General features: G+C 49.2%; 1 protein-coding gene across 3 annotated transcripts in view; it reads left to right on the top strand.

Annotated features, from left to right (window-relative positions):
* Positions 1-18,299, top strand: part of ARHGAP39 (Rho GTPase activating protein 39) — a 423,047-nt gene that overhangs the window by 293,988 nt on the left and 110,760 nt on the right. For 2 of the 3 annotated variants that reach the window (XM_073329927.1, XM_073329926.1), the window contains one exon: positions 11,964-12,056. The exons of the other annotated variant lie outside the window; for it this stretch is intronic. In XM_073329927.1, coding sequence (XP_073186028.1) covers positions 11,964-12,056 — 93 coding nt within the window. The remainder of the gene's footprint in view (positions 1-11,963; positions 12,057-18,299) is intronic. 3 annotated transcript variants of the gene reach the window in all.

Raw genomic sequence — 18,299 nt, 5'->3', positions numbered from 1 at the left:
CACCCCTCCTGCACCCCAACCCTCTTCCCTGAGCCCCCTCATACATGCTGCACCCCTCCTCCGCCCCAACCCCTTGCCCTGAGCCCCTTCCAGCACACCGCACCCCCTCCCACACCCTGCACTCCCTCCCGCACCCCAACCCCCTGCCCCAGCCCTACATTCATGGCCCTGCATGCACTTTCCCCACCCAGATGTGGCCCTCGGACCAAAAAGTTTGCCCACCCCTACCTTAGAGGGCTGTATATTAATAAGAACAGCAGCTGTAATTACAAATGTGAGAATAAAATATCACAAGTTCCATCAAATCTCATGGCTTCAAGGCATGAGCTAAAGGTCAGCTGGGGACAGGAAGAAATACCTCCATCATGGGCCTGTACTATACAGTTGGCCAGGTGCCCTATGGGGGAGGGAGGAGGAAACTCACCCTGTTTTGAAGAACTTGGTATAAGCCACTGCTCTGAAGGCAGCACACTGAACTAGATGCCCTGATCCAATCCAGCTGCTCCTTATTTGACAATGTGATCAGGGCTGGATTTAGGGGCAGACAACCCAGGCAGCCTCCTGGGTGCTGGGCTTGGGGGCGCCGGACTCAGGGCACTGTTTTTGTTGTTAGTGACAAAAGGGAAAATAGAATGTTTGAAGTAAATGTTTCAGGTATTGTGAATGTGGCTTCATTTTTCACTAGCCTCCTGGACCTTTCTAGAATCTTGTGGAACCTTCCAGATTTTCTGAGCGCTACATTTAACTTGAACCTTCTAGAATGCTGTCAGCCAGGCCCTCTTGGGGATATAAGGAGCAGGACGTTACCTGTCAGTCAGTGAGATATAAGAACAAAGTGAAGTGAGAGCCCAGCTACAATATTGTGAACCTTGTTTTATTGATAATACATTTCAGTTATTCTTAAAATTAAAAAGTTTCTATAAGCTTAGAGGAAACAAATTTTGTACTTGCTTATATATGGCATGAATAAATACAGATTTACTGATTTTAGCATGTACATTTATCTTCTTATGTGACAGGAATAAGTCATGCATGCAAATTGTGCATCAAAGTTGTGAAATGGGCGACAAATGCAATAAAAAATAAGGTATTCAAATGCTTAATAAATGGAGGGGGGGCGCCATTTGGTCTAGGGCTGGCCCTGAATGTGACTGATATTAATAGGAGACATATGACTAACTGGCTTCTTCATACTTTTAAGCTACAGGGTGTTCTCCAGAAACTAGCTACCCCACAGCTAAAAAGTGCAGACTGAACTGCATGCTATGAGGAGCAGAACATGGCAAATACCAGGGAATTTAATAGGCAGTGTTCATGTTTGAACTAAAGGGGTTCAATAGGAGGAATCAAAATTTCATGGCAGAGGCTAGATTGGCATGTTAGCCAGGAGCCATGGGACCGTACCTACGCGAGTGACATCACATGGGTCTTTAAAACAAAGCTGGGGCCTGTGGAGACACAGCCTGTGGCTGCAGACAAACAAGAGTAGAACCTCAAAGATACGAACACCAGAGTTACGGACTGACCGGTCAACTGGACACCAAATGAAACTGGAAGTAACCAATCAGGCAGCAGCAGAGACCAAAAAAAAAGTGCAAATACTGTCCTGTGCTTATATTGCATCTTAAAAGTAGACACATCTGGGCTGCTTGTCCCCACCCCCACACACGGGGCAGCCACTTACCGCAAGATGCTGGGGCTTCCAGCCCACGGCAGCCGGAGCCAGCCAGCCAGCAGAGCAGGAGCAGTGCTGGGGTCTGCCCCACCTTCCCCCCTTCCTCCTCACCTCGCCAAGAGGGGGATGCGCTGTTTTTACCTCCTCCTTCTCTGGGAGGGGAACACGCTGTTTTCACACACCCCCTTCCCCCATCAGGATGGGGACAAGCTTGCAAACTCATGCCGAGGCTGAGTAGGGAGCTCAGCTGCTGCTGAAGCCTGGCCTGGAGCGTCAGCTGCTGGATCTGGAGCCTGAACTGCACTTTGATCAGATTTATGAACATTTCAGAGTTATGGACACCCTCCATTCCCGAGGTGTCCGTAACTCTGAGTTGCTACAGTATACTGCTGGTTTAGTGCATGTGATCCTGTCTCCCTCTAGTGGCTGTCTCCAGAGTCTCTGACAGCCTACTGCTTACTGCCCACTAGGGGAGTTGCTCCTTCTGTTTAAGTGGGTAGGATATTGTGATTTGGTGTTGAAAGTCCCAGGTTCAGGCTCCACTGACGATCCTGTTGTCTGCATGTATGAGGCCTCAGTTCACTACCCAAAGCTCAGTCACACACGCCGCTTGAATCGTGATGGAGCATTGCATGTCTGTGCAGGCTGCAGTCCCTCATTAACCACGACACGGCTAGGGGCTGCATTGTGGTACTCGGCTGCATTTGACCTCTACGTGCGCTGCCCATTGGCCTTCCCTGGCTGAAACGGCAGTAGTGTGTGGCAGGTTCTTCCCCAGTGTTCCATGCCTCATGGACCCCGCCCCTCCTCTGCAGGGCTGTGCTGTGCAAGTACCTTCCTCTGGCAGGAGCGGCCCGTGAAGAGGCCACTAGTTTGTGCTCTCAAGGCAGGCTCTAGAGGAGACAAGCTCCAGCATGCATGTTTGTATACCCCCTACTGTCTGCTCCTCCTCCAGGAAGTGCCCTGGACCATGCTTCATAGAATCATAGAATATCAGGGTTGGAAGGGACCTCAGGAGGTCATCTAGTTCAACCCCCTGCTCAAAGCAGGACCAATCCCCAATTAAATCATCCCAGCCAGTGCTTTGTCAAGCCTGACCTTAAAAACTTCTAAGAAAGGAGATTCTACCACCTCCCTAGGTAACGCATTCCAGTGTTTCACCATCCTCCTAGTGAAAAAGTTTTTCCTAATGTCCAACCTAAACCTCCCCCACTGCAACTTAAGACCATTACTCCTTGTCCTGTCATCTTCTACAACTGAGAATAGTCTAGATCCATCCTCTTTGGAACCACCTTTCAGGTAGTTGAAAGCAGCTATCAAATTCCCCCTCATTCTTCTCTTCTGCAGACTAAACAATCCCAGTTCCCTCAGCCTCTCCTCATAAGTCATGTGTTCCAGACCCCTAATCATTTTTGTTGCCCTTCGCTGGACTCTCTCCAATTTTTCCACATCCTTCTTGTAGTGTGGGGCCCAAAACTGGACACAGTACTCCAGATGAGGCCTCACCAATGTCGAATAGAGGGGAACGATCACGTCCCTCGATCTGCTGGCTATGCCCCTACTTATACATCCCAAAATGCCATTGGCCTTCTTGGCAACAAGGGCACACTGTTGACTCATATCCAGCTTCTTGTCCACTGTCACCCCTAGGTCCTTTTCCGCAGAACTGCTGCCTAGCCTTTCGGTCCCTAGTCTGTAGCGGTGCATTGGATTCTTCCATCCTAAGTGCAGGACCCTGCACTTATCCTTGTTGAACCTCATCAGATTTCTTTTGGCCCAATCCTCCAATTTGTCTAGGTCCCTCTGTATCCTATCCCTACCTGCCACCGTATCTACCACTCCTCCTAGTTTAGTATCATCCGCAAATTTGCTGAAAGTGCAATCCACACCATCCTCCAGATCATTTATGAAGATATTGAACAAAACTGGCCCCAGGACCGACCCTTGGGGCACTCCACTTGATACCGGCTGCCATCTAGACATGGAGCCATTGATCACTACCCGTTGAGCCCGACAATCTAGCCAACTTTCCATCCACCTTATAGTGCATTCGTCCAGCCCATACTTCTTTAAGTTGCTGACAAGAATACTGTGGGAGACCGTGTCAAAAGCTTTGCTAAAGTCAAGAAACAATACATCCACTGCTTTCCCTTCATCCACAGAACCAGTAATCTCATCATAGAAGGCGATTAGATTAGTCAGGCATGACCTTCCCTTGGTGAATCCATGCTGACTGTTCCTGATCACTTTCCTCTCGTGTAAGTGCTTCAGGATTGATTCCTTGAGGACCTGCTCCATGATTTTTCTGGGGACTGAGGTGAGGCTGACTGGCCTGTAGTTCCCAGGATCCTCCTTCTTCCATTTTTTAAAGATGGGCACTACATTAGCCTTTTTCCAGTCGTCCGGGACTTCCCCCGATCGCTATGAGTTTTCAAAGATAATGGCCAATGGCTCTGCAATCACAGCCGCCAACTCCTTTAGCACTCTCGGATGCAACGCATCCGGCCCCATGGACTTGTGTTTGTCCAACTTTTCTAAATAGTCCCTAACCACTTCTTTCTCCACAGAGGGCTGGCCACCTACTCCCCATGCTGTGTTGCCCAGCTCAGCAGTCTGGGAGCTGACCTTGTTCGTGAAGACAGAGCCAAAAAAAGCATTGAGCACATTAGCTTTTTCCACATCCTCTGTCACTAGGTTGCCTCCCTCATTCAGTAAGGGGCCCACACTTTCCTTGGCTTTCTTCTTGTTGCCAACATACCTGAAGAAACCCTTCTTGTTACTCTTAACATCTCTTGCTAGCTGCAGATCCAGGTGCGATTTCGCCCTCCTGATTTCATTCCTACATGCCCGAGCAGCATTTTTATACTCTTCCCTGGTCATTTGTCCAATCTTCCACTTCTTGTAAGCTTCTTTTTTATGGTTAAGATCTGCAAGGATTTCACTGTTAAGCCAAGCTGATCGCCTGCCATATTTACTATTCTTTCGACACATCGGGATAGTTTGTCTCTGTAACCTCAATAGGGATTCTTTGAAATATAGCCAGCTCTCCTGGACTCCTTTCCCCCTCATGTTATTCCCCCAGGGGATCCTACCCATCAGTTCCCTGAGGGAGTCGAAGTCTGCTTTCCTGAAGTCCAGGGTCCGTATTCTGCTGCTTACCTTTCTTCCCTGTGTCAGGATCCTGAACTCGACCAACTCATGGTCACTGCCTCCCAGATTCCCATCCACTTTTGTTTCCCCTACTAATTCTTCCCAGTTTGTGAGCAGCAGGTCAAGAAAAGCTCTCCCCCTAGTTGGCTCCTCCAGCACTTGCAACAGGAAATTGTCCCCTACATTTTCCAAAAACTTCCTGGATTGTCTGTGCACCGCTGTAGTGCTCTCCCAGCAGATATCAGGATGATTAAAGTCGCCCATGAGAACCAGGGCGTGCGATCTAGTAACTTCTGCGAGTTGCCGGAAGAAAGCCTCGTCCACCTCATCCCCCTGGTCCGGTGGTCTATAGCAGACTCCCACCACGACATCACCCTTGGTGCTCACACTTCTAAACTTAATCCAGAGACTCTCAGGTTTTTCTGCAGTTTCATACCAGAGCTCTGAGCAGTCATACTGCTCCCTTACTTTTTTCTGCAACTCCCCCACCTTTTCTGCCCTGCCTGTCCTTCCTGAACAGCTTATATCCATCCCTGACGGTACTCCAGTCATGTGAGTTATCCCACCAAGACTCTGTTATTCCAATCACATCATAATTCCTTGACTTTGCCAGGACTTCCAGGTCTCCCTGCTTGTTTCCCAGGCTTTGTGCATTTGTGTATAGGCACTTGAGATAACCCGCTGATCGCCCCTCTTTCTCAGTATGAGGCAGGAGCCCTCCCCTCTCACACGCTCCTGCTCGTGCTTTCTCCCAGTATCCCACTTCCCCACTTACCTCAGGGCTTTGGTCTCCTTCCCCCGGTGAACCTAGTTTAAAGCCCTCCTCACTAGGTTAGCCAGCCTGCTCGCGAAGATGCTCTTCCCTCTCTTTGTTAGGTGGACCCCATCTCTGCCCAGCACTCCTCCTTCATGGAACACCATCCCATGGTCAAAGAATCCAAAGCCTTCTCTCCGACACCACCTGCGTAGCCATTCGTTGACTTCCACGATTCGACGGTCTCTACCCTGGCCTTTTCCTTCCACGGGGAGGATGGACGAGAACACCACTTGCACCTCAAACTCCTTTATCCTTCTTCCCAGAGCCACGTAGTCCGCAGTGATCTGCTCAAGGTCATTCTTGGCAGTATCATTGGTGCCCACGTGGAGAAGCAGGAAGGGTTAGCGATCCAAGGGCTTGATGAGTCTCGGCAGTCTCTCCGTCACATCGCGAATCTTAGCCCCTGGCAAGCAGCAGACTTCTCGGTTTTCCCGGTCAGGGCGGCAGATAGATGACTCAGTCCCCCTGAGGAGAGAGTCCCCAACCACCATCACACACCTCCTTCTCCTGGCATGGGGCCTATGAGGGAGGGAGAGCAACGCACCCCTGTCACGTCATACTTTGCAGACAGGGAAGCTGAGGCAAAGAAGCAAAATCAGGTGCCTGAGCCCATGCAGTGAGTTAGTGGCGGAGCCAGGCCTAAACCCAGGGGTTGCCTGTCCTGTGCAGAGACCATTAGACCCAGCTGCCTCTCTCAACGGCTTCAGCAACAGTGTGCGGCCTGCCGTGCAAATGCTATGCTGTCGCCCCTGAAGCCTGGTTTCCAGCACAGGAGTTGACTAGACAAGTCATTAGGCTAGTCCCAGTGCTGCTCTCCCAGTGAGCCTTGTGTCTGTGGGCCTGGTTATCATTAGGGCATCTGAGGTTTGGCTTTAATTGATAAACACCAATAAAACACCCTGATACCAAAAAGGGGGGAGGGGGAAATAAATGGGTATTTATCCAACAAACAGTGGCAAAACACCAGAAATGGTTATTTGTATCTACAGGCTTGTCTAGGCCGAGCAGTAAGACTACGGGGGTGTGATTTCTAAAGCACACTAATGTGTTGCATATTAGTATGTCCCTGCAGACCCTGTTAGTGACCATGAAAGGTTCCCTAGTGCACTTCGAGGCAGTGCTGCGTGAAGCAGTACTCGGTTTAAGTGCACTGGGGAATGTTCCACAGAGACTGCTCATGATGGTGTGTACAAAGGGAGAGCCCGCCTAAATCCTGGTCTTTGGACATCTGCGCAACCCTCAAAATCTGCTAAAAATAAACCTGAAAAAATGAAATGAATAAACTCCAGACACCAGTAGCCCTAGTAATCACGGTGCACTGCCAGTGACTCCCAGGCAAAGGCATACGTATGCTAATCCCATGATACCTTCGTGGGAGCAGAGCTTGTCCATCGGGCTATGGCTGTGAGCCATCATGTAGGCCGTGACTGGGATGGTGGGGGACAGAAGCGCCGGCCCCTGAGAGCCAACATACAGTTCTTTGTCAGCCTAGATCTGCACCCACAGCCTGGTATCTGATCCTAGGGCATGAGGGACCGTGGCTGCATGGCCGCCCCAGAGCCCAGCCTGCTGGCTGATGGACACAGTGGCCTGACCGCAGTCCCACAGAGGATGCGTGTTCTGCTGACACAGTTGGAGGTGAGATGCTGCAGTTACAGCCTTGTGTTTATGGGAGAGATGGGATTGGGGGTGGGGAGGAAACAGGTAAATTGTAGCCCTAGAGCAAAGAGAATTGGTGGGATGGGAGAAGCTTGAGCCTTTGTCTAGGATCAGCCTTCCGCTTGGAGATAGGCCTGGCTAGAGCCCCTGCTCTGATCATGGGCACACTCTTTACCCTCCCTCTCTCCCCTGATTCTAGCATTACGGATAGCGCCACATGTGAGCTAAAATAACTCTGTGCTAGCCTGGAGGAAGGATGGTGTTGTGGTTAAAGCACAAGCCTAGGCTTCAGGACTCCTGAGTTCTGTTCCCAGCTCTGTCCCAGACTCAGATTGTGACTCAGGGCAGGGCCCTGCCTTTCCCAGTCCCTCACTTTCTAGTCCAGGGAAGCTGTGAGGCTCAGTTTGTTAATGGACTGAGGATTTGAGACGCTCAGGCAGAAGGTGTTACAGGCAACCAGTGTATCATTGCCTTCCCTGGATTCTGCCATGCTCCCAGCTTCTGTTAAATTCTGGGCCCCAAGCGTCTTCCCCCTCCTTGTTCACGCTGCTACGTGGCTGATGCCTGCTTCACTTGACACACAACCCTTGTCCGGCTTAGCCACATACCTGGGCAGAACATGAGATCTGTGCCTTGTCCATCATCCAGCTCCAAGAAGACGCAGAGGGTCACTGTGCATGCTGACCAGGCTAGCAAGTGTGTGGAGCGTAGTGCAGTTCAGTGCATAACAGTACTTCTCTCGTGTTTTCTAGGCCCAAACTTTAGGTGCCAATGATTTCACACTGGCGCCAGCAATGCAGGCCCAAGCCGGTGCCCCAGCAGTTTGTGCTGCTGCAGGCAGGGCGCCATGCCGCTGCCTGCGGGGGCCTCACTGGTCGCTCCATGGCCAGCGGGGGTGTTGGTGTTTTGAACTCTGTACTTCACTGGGGATGGCAAGGCACACAGATACTGCAGGAGCGGGGGCCAGAGATAGATGGGCCAAATTGGACACGGGGCCCATCACTGGGGAAGCCACGTAAGGCCAGCTGCTTATTGAGAACTCCAGTGGAGTAATACAGGAATGCTCAGTTCTGCGTATTCAGTCCGCAAGGAGAGGCTGTCCTGCTACCTGCAATGGAGCCGCTAGCAACTGGCACCCAGGCGGGTTCAGTCAGAGCCATCCCTGCTCACCAGCCGTGCAAGGGATCCCTCAGCTTGTCCCCAGGAGCCTGTAGTTCCCCCTCCTCTCCCCACTGCTGTCTTTGGAGTGCCCCGGTTCCGTTCCACCAGCCTGAGCTGATTTCCTGCAGCGCTGGCATCTGAGCCGATGTAGCACCGAGGGAAACGAGTGCTCGCGAGGCTGCTGTCGAACAGGAGGTCTCTTGCGGTGCTGCAGACAGCCATGGGACTGTGGTGAAACGTAACAGCCTAAATCCGGACCCTGGGCGGGGGAACATAGGCTCTGATGGGCACCAGGGCCCAGCCAAGCCTTACACCTCATTTGCCCCTTGCCTAAGCAGGCAAGGGCTGCAGTGGGATTTCTGGGCCCATGGGCTGCCCCCACCATATGACCCAGGGCATGTGCTGGGGCCAGTCCCCGCAGGATATTTCTTTCTCTTCTCTGTGTCCGGGAGCCACCATCCTCTGCTGGAGGCTGTTAGGCTGTGCTTGGCCTTGTAACACAGCGGAGTAACAGCAGCAGTAGCGTGTAATGTCGCAGGTACACAGCACTTTCCACCTTCACTGAGCAGGAGGCCTTTCCCCATCACGTCACATCTATTCTGCTGCCCGCACGGGGAGTGCGCCCCCCTGGGCTAGGCTCGGGGTTTTCTCCAGTTTTAATTAAAAGCAAAGGAACTCCCAGCCCTTGCCTTGGGAGATGATTCCGGAGTCTGATCCACCTCAAGGCTGGGAGAGCTTTCTTCATATTCAACCTTTCTCTGTTTGCTTCCATTACTCCTCACTATGACCCCTCCCTCTTGTGTGTTACAGTTGCTTAGCCCCACTGCGGAGTTAGCTCTTTAATCTCTCCTCATGAATCAGTCCCTCCAGCCCCTTGATCACTTTCCTTGTTCTCTGACTTTCTTCTGATTTGTCAATGCCATTTAAAGCCCTTTGCAAAGAGTTACCTTCACAAGCCCTTTGGTAGCTGGTCAGTATCATTATTCCCATTTTTCAGATGGGGAAAATGTGGCTCAGAGAGAGGAAGGGACTTGGCCAAAGCCAGAGGGAATTGGCATTAGAGCCTGGGTTGGAACACAGGAGTTCCTGCCTCCCTGCTCTGTGCTCACAGCATTAGATGAAGCTGTCTCTCTCAGTGCCTCCTCCTCTGCACCCAACTTGAGCAACAACCCCAGCCTGTTGATCAAGAGTCTGGCACAGGGTTTGGCACCCTGTGGGCTGGCCCCAGTGATTTTCAAAGAGCTTCTTGTCCTTGTGAGGTTTGTGTCAGTGGGTTGTGGTCCCAGCAAAGCTGTGCTCCTGCCCCCACTCTGCTCTGAGCAGGACGTGTTGGTGGGGATGGAGTGCAAATAGCCTCAGGAAAGGAAAAAGAGCCTCCCAGGCAATGACCGCTCCCCTTGCTGCACTGAGAACTCCATCAGCTCACTTCAGGGACACAAATCCATGTCCACTGCTCACTACTCCTGTGAGCTCCAGAGAGCCATCCCAGCTCTGAGAGGGAGACCGGAGTCTATCCCAGCTCATGCGCCACCAGCAGAATTGCTAACTATAGGAATCAACTGTGCATTGGACCGTCCATCCCTGCAGAACACCAATGGGATTGGTCACATGTAGCAAATAAAGTTTGGAGACAATGGGGTTATGCAGGTGTAGCTCAGAGCAGCCTTTGGCTCATAAAGTGTTTATTACCATGGATGATGCATGAGCCAAAACGAACCCAGCTTGCTCTCAGACCCTACAGGTTGTGTATGGCCATAGCGCAAGAGATGATAAACCTGGAATCTCCCAGTGCAATGTGGACACTTTTAATCTATGTAATAAGGTCAGGCCTAGACATGTGGCAGCGGGGGTGGGCTGCCATATTCCCCTGGATGCACAAAAGCTAGGGTGGCGTGGGCTTGGTGGATGTATGCCTCTGGGCGCATTGTGGGCAGGGTATTTAAAGGCCTCGTGGCACATACAGGAGTGGGTCTCTCATCGTGAATCTCCATGTTGTTAAGTGTGCCATGTGTATGCTAACAGCGTATATTGGTGAGTACACAGTACCACAGGAGTCAGAGTCGGCCACCAGACCTTCATGTGTGGGTCTCTGAGGCTGTTCTCCACTTTAAATATGTAACTTTTATATACATCAAAATACATGCACGCACCCACACACGCTCTCACTCTTCCTAGGCTGACCTGTAACAGGCAAATGAAGCTCATTTCATTAAGTTGCCTTGGTCAATGCTGGATTGTGGCACTGCCTGTCCCACCTACGAAAGCCAGTGTCTAACATCAACCTCTGTTTTCCTTCTGACCCCAGGAGGGAAAGGCTGGTCCCAGGCCCAACATCTTACTATTGTTTTATTATGGTTCCTTTATTTTTTCCCCATGTCATTTTATGTTAACAGGAGCCATGTTTTCAAATCTGCCGGCGTTAGATCTTTCTGATGCAATGTTAAGCCAAGGTCCTGTCCCTTTCTGGTCCCTGAAGATCCCATGGAACTCTTCTGCACGTGCAGGGGTCTCAACCCTGGTGTCCTGACCAAATCCCAGACTGGGTGGTTACGTTCTTCCAGCCTCAGTTCCGCTGCAGTTTCAACAGGAGGAGTTAATCTTTTCTTAAACTTTTGAAAACCTGTTGTGTTAGTGAGGAGGGGCTGCTGCTTTCCACCCCAGAGTGCTGCAGTTCAGCAATTCCTTCATATTCTGAAGGAACCTGAGAGACTTGATGTCAAGCTCTCCATAAATGTAAGATCGTAAGAAGCAGCATTTGTGCACTGAGTGCAGGAACAGGTTAGGATTTTAGTGGCAGAGAGTTGAAGGGACTTGCCCAAAATCACACTGTGAGCCAGTGGCAGGGCTGGGAATAGGTCCCGGAGCTGCTGGGTTCCAGCTCTGTGCCTGGACCAAGTGCAGCAGCAGCTGTTTAACCACACACACAACAAATGCAGCATGACAGTCTGAGGCAGGGAGTGAGACTGCAGGGGGAATTGAGGCCAGCAGAACATAACTACCTGAGCAAGACAGACAGACTGAAATGTTCAAACTCGAGGGTCTGAAGCTAGGCACTCCACAAAAGTGATTATAAATCAGGTGAGACTGATTTTCAAAGGTGCCGAACACCCACAGCCGCCAGCACAGACAAGAGGAGCTGCTGATGCTCAGCACCTTTGAAAATCCGCCCATGTCTATTGAGATGCCTGACGTCAGACACTCAAGTTCGAAGATGTTGGTCATAGGCCCGGATTCTGCTCACAGCCTGGCACAATGGAGGGAGAGCAGAACCTGGCTGATGTGGCTTAACACGACTGTGCTGGGCGTCACCGACAACTGACAAGACAATTCGCTGATGTGTCCGTCTGCCCTCCCTGTTCCAAAGGGACCCAAACAAACGCCAGGCTCTTCTGAGAATGCCTCCCTGTGCTGCTGGCTTTGAAAACAGGGCTCTCTGCGCGTTAAGCCATTTTCTCTTTTGTGTTCCATTCTGTTGTCCTCATCATTTTGTTTGTTTCTCAGTGACTCAGCACATTAAAGAGCTCCTGGAAAGGAACAGTAAGAAGAAATCCAAATTGAGAAAGAAACCCAAGCCCTATATCGAAGAGCATGATGGTAGGGTCCATGTCACTGTTCATTTAGCGCCTTCCTGTCTTAGACATAGTAGCAAACCTGCTTTTTTTCAGCCTCTTTCCCTCCACCTCCACTTTGGTTCTGTCCATCCTCTTAACTGTTCATTTGGGCTGTGCCTGCGCTAGGGATGAGACATGTTTGTGAGGCCCCCTGGAGCTTGCCCCTACTGTGACTTGGACACTGGTGTGGATGGGGGCCAAATGAGGATCAAGGTGGCTTTGGAGAGCGTGACTGGCCATGGAGCTGCTCTCGGCACTGGGTGTCAAGCCCAGTTTGGCTTTACTGTGGGGAGTCCTGTCTGAGATCCAGTGTAAAGCCCTGTCCATCCCTAGTGCAGACAGGGCCTGTGCTTCGCTCAGTAGCATTTACAGCATTTGGGCAGGGTTGGCAGTGGTGGGAAATGCCCTGGTAACCAAAGGTGCCTGCAGAAGCAATGGTGGCTGCGATGGATGCAGTGAATGGGAAAGGGATGAATCACTGTGAATCGGCAGCAGCAGCCGATTAATGAGTCCCCAGTGTGGGCTCAGCTGGCTTTTCATCATCCGCCTTGGAGCTGAGTCACCGAGCAGGCTGTTCAGTGGTAAATTGCCTGCAGATTTTTACAGCTATGGTGTTGCTGGGATCTTCACCTTACCTGTTTGAATAGGTTTAGTTATTTATTGTAATGTACCAATTAGCAGAGATGGGGTCGAAGGGTAATTAACCAGAGCCAGTTAAAGAAATGACTTAGATTTTCTTGTTTGCTGATAGATTAATCTGATCTAGGGGTGGTTGGTTTTTATACTGCAAACATGCATGGAGGGATGGGCGAAGGGAGGCACGAGGAAGATGTGGGAAGTGCTGCTCACCCTCTGTGGCCTGACAAGACATGGAGAGGTTTTTTTTAAAAGGGAGAACCTACCTGATGTTTTAATGCTGAGAAATGGGTGTTAATAAGGTAAGTGTTTTGGACAGATAAATTATCTCTGTCAAACATCCTCCGAGCCAGCGTGTGCAGCTGATGAAGCAGTGAAGGGTGGGGTGGGAGCGCACGTGTGTGAGGGAGAGCGAGAGAGCGAGCTAATTATAACATTTCACTCCAGTGGAATCTAAAGACAGCCCCTGTCTGTCTTGCTTTAATGACAAGAGCGGTGTTACACTGCTAGGTTAGAGGGGGAGCAACACTACCAGCCACACTCCTTTCCAGCCCAGAGAAACTGCCCCCTTGAGTTCTGATCTTCCCCGCCTGTGATAGGGCTAACTCTCGTGCCCCAGCCCATCTCTCCAGCAGGCCGGAGACCGATTAGCTGCAGGGGAGGCCCCGGTGCCTGCACGGACGCTACCTCCTGCCTCTTGCCAGAGATGTTACAGACAGGGCAATCTTCACAGCAGGGGGCTGGGAGCGTTCAGTGATGGAGTTTCTGAGTGGGTGTGGTTCCTCCCATGGGCCTCTGAGCCTTTCCCAGCATGGCGCGCTTTCTTAACCTTTGACAAAGTGCTGGCACGACTGGACTCATCGCTGGGTTGCCTTAACCCGTTGTGAGCAAACGGTAACTCATTCGTGCGGCAGCAGGACCTGTTCTTAGCTGCCCTGCGCATGTATGGAGCCATTAGGAACCAATGGGGGACCTGCGGTGCTAGGGAAATGCTCTGTTGTGTAAAATTCCAGCACCTAGCCAGTGGCCAAAGGTCAGCAGAGTCAGAGGGAGCGCAGCAAATGGATGGCCCTTCAGCTCAGTGTTAACCCAGCTCAGTAGGTGCCAGGGGTTGGCAGTCACTGGGGTCTGAAAGCCAAAGGGGAGTTTAACTTTCATCACCACTTCCCCAGCACCACTTTGAAAAGGAACCAAGTAAGTGCACTGAGCAGTGAGACTGATAAGCCATGAGCGTACTGACTATCCAGAGCCATTATACCTCTGACCCAAAGCATTCCAAGGGGTGGTAAAACTTGACCGTGTGCGTTATGCACCACTAAAATAGCTATATTTTAACCGTCTGACTCCCCAGGCAGCGCTGCCGTTCTCAGTAATAATTATATTGCCGTGACCTCCAGAGGTCTCACTCAGGATGGCGTCCCTTGTGCTAGGTGCTGTACAACACATATGAAGATGTGGCTTCGGGCTGATGTTGTTATACCAATAAAATAAAAACCAGCAGGATCTTATTAAAGGGAAAAAGGCAAAATACCACATTTATTGTGAATACAGAAAGAATCATAGTAAGCAGTTAGTTATAGCTATAACATTCCATTCAATCTCATATTTATTCACACATTCATTCCTACAAACACACACACACAGGTTCTGCAAGGTTGTTCTCATAGTTACCAGCCTTAGAGTTGCTCATGCCAAGCCACTGGCCAGGTGGCCTGGACATGAGGAGGGAGCAGGGCCTTGTCAGGTGCTCATCTGATGCTCCTGGAAGTTGGTTTGCAGAATCAGACCCCAAAGTTCTCACTTTCTAGAGTCCATTTTTATAGGAGTTTCTTCCTATGCCAGTCTATGGGAATTGCTTCATCATGCTGTTGCTGAATCAATCAGCAGATGGCACATTCCTGATGGCTCCGTGCTGCCAGATGTTATCTTGTTCTTTGATTCTCCCATTCTTGAGGCTGTTGGGTGGATTCCAGTCTGCCCTCCGGAGGTTCTCTGGTTATTTCCACTTGACGCCTTCTTCAACTGATGGACACTGGATTCTTAAGCTGGCACCTCCCTGATCATTCAGTTATTATCCACACCAAGCATCCATCCACATACATCCTCTGTCTCTATTTTAATCACAATTGTTAATACAACAAAAGGGCGGGGAGTCTCTGGGTGCTGTTTCTGTTGTTACAGAGTATTGCTTTGAGTCTCTCTCCATGTGAATTGCTTTGAGAACAGACTCTGTCTTAGAATGTACTAACGTAATTAGCAACTCGCAAGTTTCACATATAGAGGGAGAGAAATAGTACCAAAAACCAAGAGACCTCTTAATTAGTAATACCCTGGAATTTAAACTATGGGGAATCAAACTCATTTGTGATTTTAATACAGAACTTCTTTAATATGATCCAACAATGTCTGGGGCAAAGAAACATGATAGGATGGGGCTGTGGGCGGAGATGCATACCGTCAAACAGATGCTAGTTTGAGATGCATAGGTATAGATGTTTGGTTTTTTTATCTTATCAATAGATGAAGTGCATGCTAGCTGTCCTCATCTGCCCTTCAAGCTGGCTTTAATTGCCTGATTTCTTAAGGCCTCATGGCAGAGGCAGGGCTTATGGGAGGGATTGAAGGAGGATAGTAGAGGTGCCTTAAGGATCAGGGAGATTGTTCTGGGCATGGAGGATGGCGCGTTGTCTCATGCTGTAATGTTCAGTGGGCATCCCCTCTGATTCCTGATAGGGACTTTGGAACAGCCATAGCGGTGGCTGTCTCCAGGCAGTCCATCCCATGCTTTACAATAGGCCCTGTGTGTGCTGTGTGGATCCCCATGCAATGCAGACATGGCCAATTCAAACTGATAGTCATATCCTCACTATCTCCGCTAAGTGCTCTGATCTGAGGATCTCCCAGCGACCAAGGATGTGACCTGAACACTGGAATACATATCATACTCTTTGCAGCATTTGGTACTGGGATATTAGACTAGATCAGTGGTTTCCAAACTGGGGTTTGCAAAATGTTACAGGGGGTTCTCAGCGGAAAAAATTCCCTAATGGCAGATAGACTGTCCCTAGGAATCATGGGCAGCACGGGGTCAGAAGCCCGGAGCCCCTGAACTTCCAAGAACTAAGCAGATCAAAGAAAGCATATCTATCACACTGAGGAGATTTACACTTTAAGACTCCTTATAAGAAATGGAAAGGGAGGTGGATATTTTTTGCTGTTTTTAAAATTAAATAGGCAGCAGGTATTGTTTAAAAATTATGCTGAAGAACAAGTTTAAGCTTTGTTGTAACGTGTGTCATTTGCCTGGACTGCTCAAGACCTGAGTGCTTGTGTAGGAGGAACTCTGGGTTGGCTTCTTAAATCCCTTCATGCTGTTTCACATCTGAGACTCCTTGATGAAACACAGGAGCCTTGTCTTATAACAGGCTTATTCAAAGTGATACAAGCTATGAACAGGGACCGCTAACAGGGAGTTTCAAGAGGGAGTTCTCCAGGTGACATAGGGAAGGGGAGGAGAGACGTCCTGGAGGCCAAATTTAGGCTGCTAGGAAAGAGACTGAAATGCAGGACCTCCATGGTGGCATTCTCAGAAATGCTTCCAGTTCCAGGCGCAGGGCCAGGTGGGCAGGCAGAGCTTCAGAGTCTCAGTGCGTGGATGAGACGATGGTGTAGAGAGGAGGGGTGTCAGGGTTCCTTCCCCACTCTGAACTCTAGGGTACAGATGTGGGGACCTGCATGAAAGACCCCCTAAGCTTATTCTTACCAGCTTAAGTTAAAAACTTCCCCAAGGTACAAACTTTGCCTTGTCCTTGAACCCTATGCTGCCACCACCAAGCGTGTTAAACAAAGAACAGGGAAAAAGCCCACTTGGAGAAGTCTTCCCCCAAAATATCCTCCCAAGCCCTACACCCCCTTTCCTGGGGAAGGCTTGATAAAAATCCTCACCAATTTGTACAGGTAAGCACAGACCCAAACCTTTGAATCTTAAGAACAATGAAAAAGCAATCAGGTTCTTAAAAGAAGAATTTTAATTAAAGAAAAGGTAAAAGAATCACCTCTGTAAAACAAGGATGGTAAATACCTTACAGGGTAATCAGATTCAAAACATAGAGAATCTCTCTAGGCAAAACCTTAAGTTACAAAAAGACACAAAAACAGGAATATACATTCCATCCAGCATAGCTATTTTACCAGCCATTAAACAAAAGGAAATCTAACGCATTTCTAGCTAGATTACTTACTAACTAACAGAAGTTCTGAGACTGCGTTCCTGATCTGTTCCCGGCAAAAGCATCACACAGACAGACAGACCCTTTGTTTCCCTCCCTCCAGCTTTGAAACTATCTTGTCTCCTCATTGGTCATTTTGGTCAGGTGCCAGCGAGGTTATCTTAGCTTCTTAACCCTTTACAGGTGAAAGGGTTTTGCCTCTGGTCAGGAGGGATTTTATAGCACTGTATACAGAAAGTTGGTTACCCTTCCCTTTATTTTTATGACAAGGGGTTTAGATTATTAGGAACTGGGGAAATTTTAGGGATAGGGGGAGCCTATACAGGAAGGATGGGCTCCACCTAAACCAAAATGGATCCAGATTGCTGGCACTTAACATTAAAAAGGTTGCAGAGCAGTTTTAAACTAAGAGATGGAGGAAAGCCGATTGCTGCAGAGGCGCACGTGGATCGGACAGAGACTTCTCTTAGAGGAGAATCTATTGATAGAGATTCTCTAGGTTTTAGTCAGGAGGAGAGGATGGAAGAGGATAAAGTATGGGCCAGATCAGACGAGAAACATTCACATAAATAATCTGACCCATCAGAAGAGGGCAGACAAATAAACAGTGACAAGTTTTTAAAGTGCTTGTACACAAATGCTAGAAGTCTAAATAATAAGATAGGTGAACTAGAGTGCCTCGTGTTAAAGGAGGATATTGCTATAATAGGCATCACAGAAACCTGTGGAGTGAGGACAATCAATGGGACACAATCATTCCGAGGTACAAAATATATCAGAAGGACAGAACAGGTCATGCGGTGGGGCGGGGAGGGCACTATATGTGAAAGAAAATGTAGAATCAGATGAAATAAAAATCTTAAATGAATCCACATGTTCCATAGAATCTCTCTGGATAGTAATTCCATGCTCTAATAAGAATATAACAGTAGGGATCTATTATTGACCACCTGACCAGGACAGTGATAGTGACTATGAAATGCTAAGGGAGATTAGAGAGGCTATCAAAATAAAAAACTCAGTAATAGTGGGGGATTTCAGTTATCCCCATATTCACTGGGTACATATCCCCTCAGGACAAAATGCAGAGACAAAATTTCTCGATACTTTAAATGGAGCAACTTTAAGAGTACTTTAAATGGATACTCTTGGAGCACTCTTAGAGTATTAGTACTCTTAGTACTCTTAGAGTACTTTAAAGAGTACTTTATATGGATACTCTTGGAGCAGCTGGTACAGGAACCCACAAGGGGAGAGGCAACTCTCGATCTAGTCCTGAGTGGAGCGCAGGATCTGGTCCAAGAGGGAACTATAACAGGACCGCTTGGAAATAGTGACCATAATATAATAACATTTAACAT

Source organism: Lepidochelys kempii, chromosome 2 (genome assembly GCF_965140265.1).
Source record: "Lepidochelys kempii isolate rLepKem1 chromosome 2, rLepKem1.hap2, whole genome shotgun sequence".
Lineage (NCBI taxonomy): Eukaryota > Metazoa > Chordata > Testudines > Cheloniidae > Lepidochelys > Lepidochelys kempii.
This window is presented reverse-complemented; position numbering and strand designations above follow the sequence as displayed.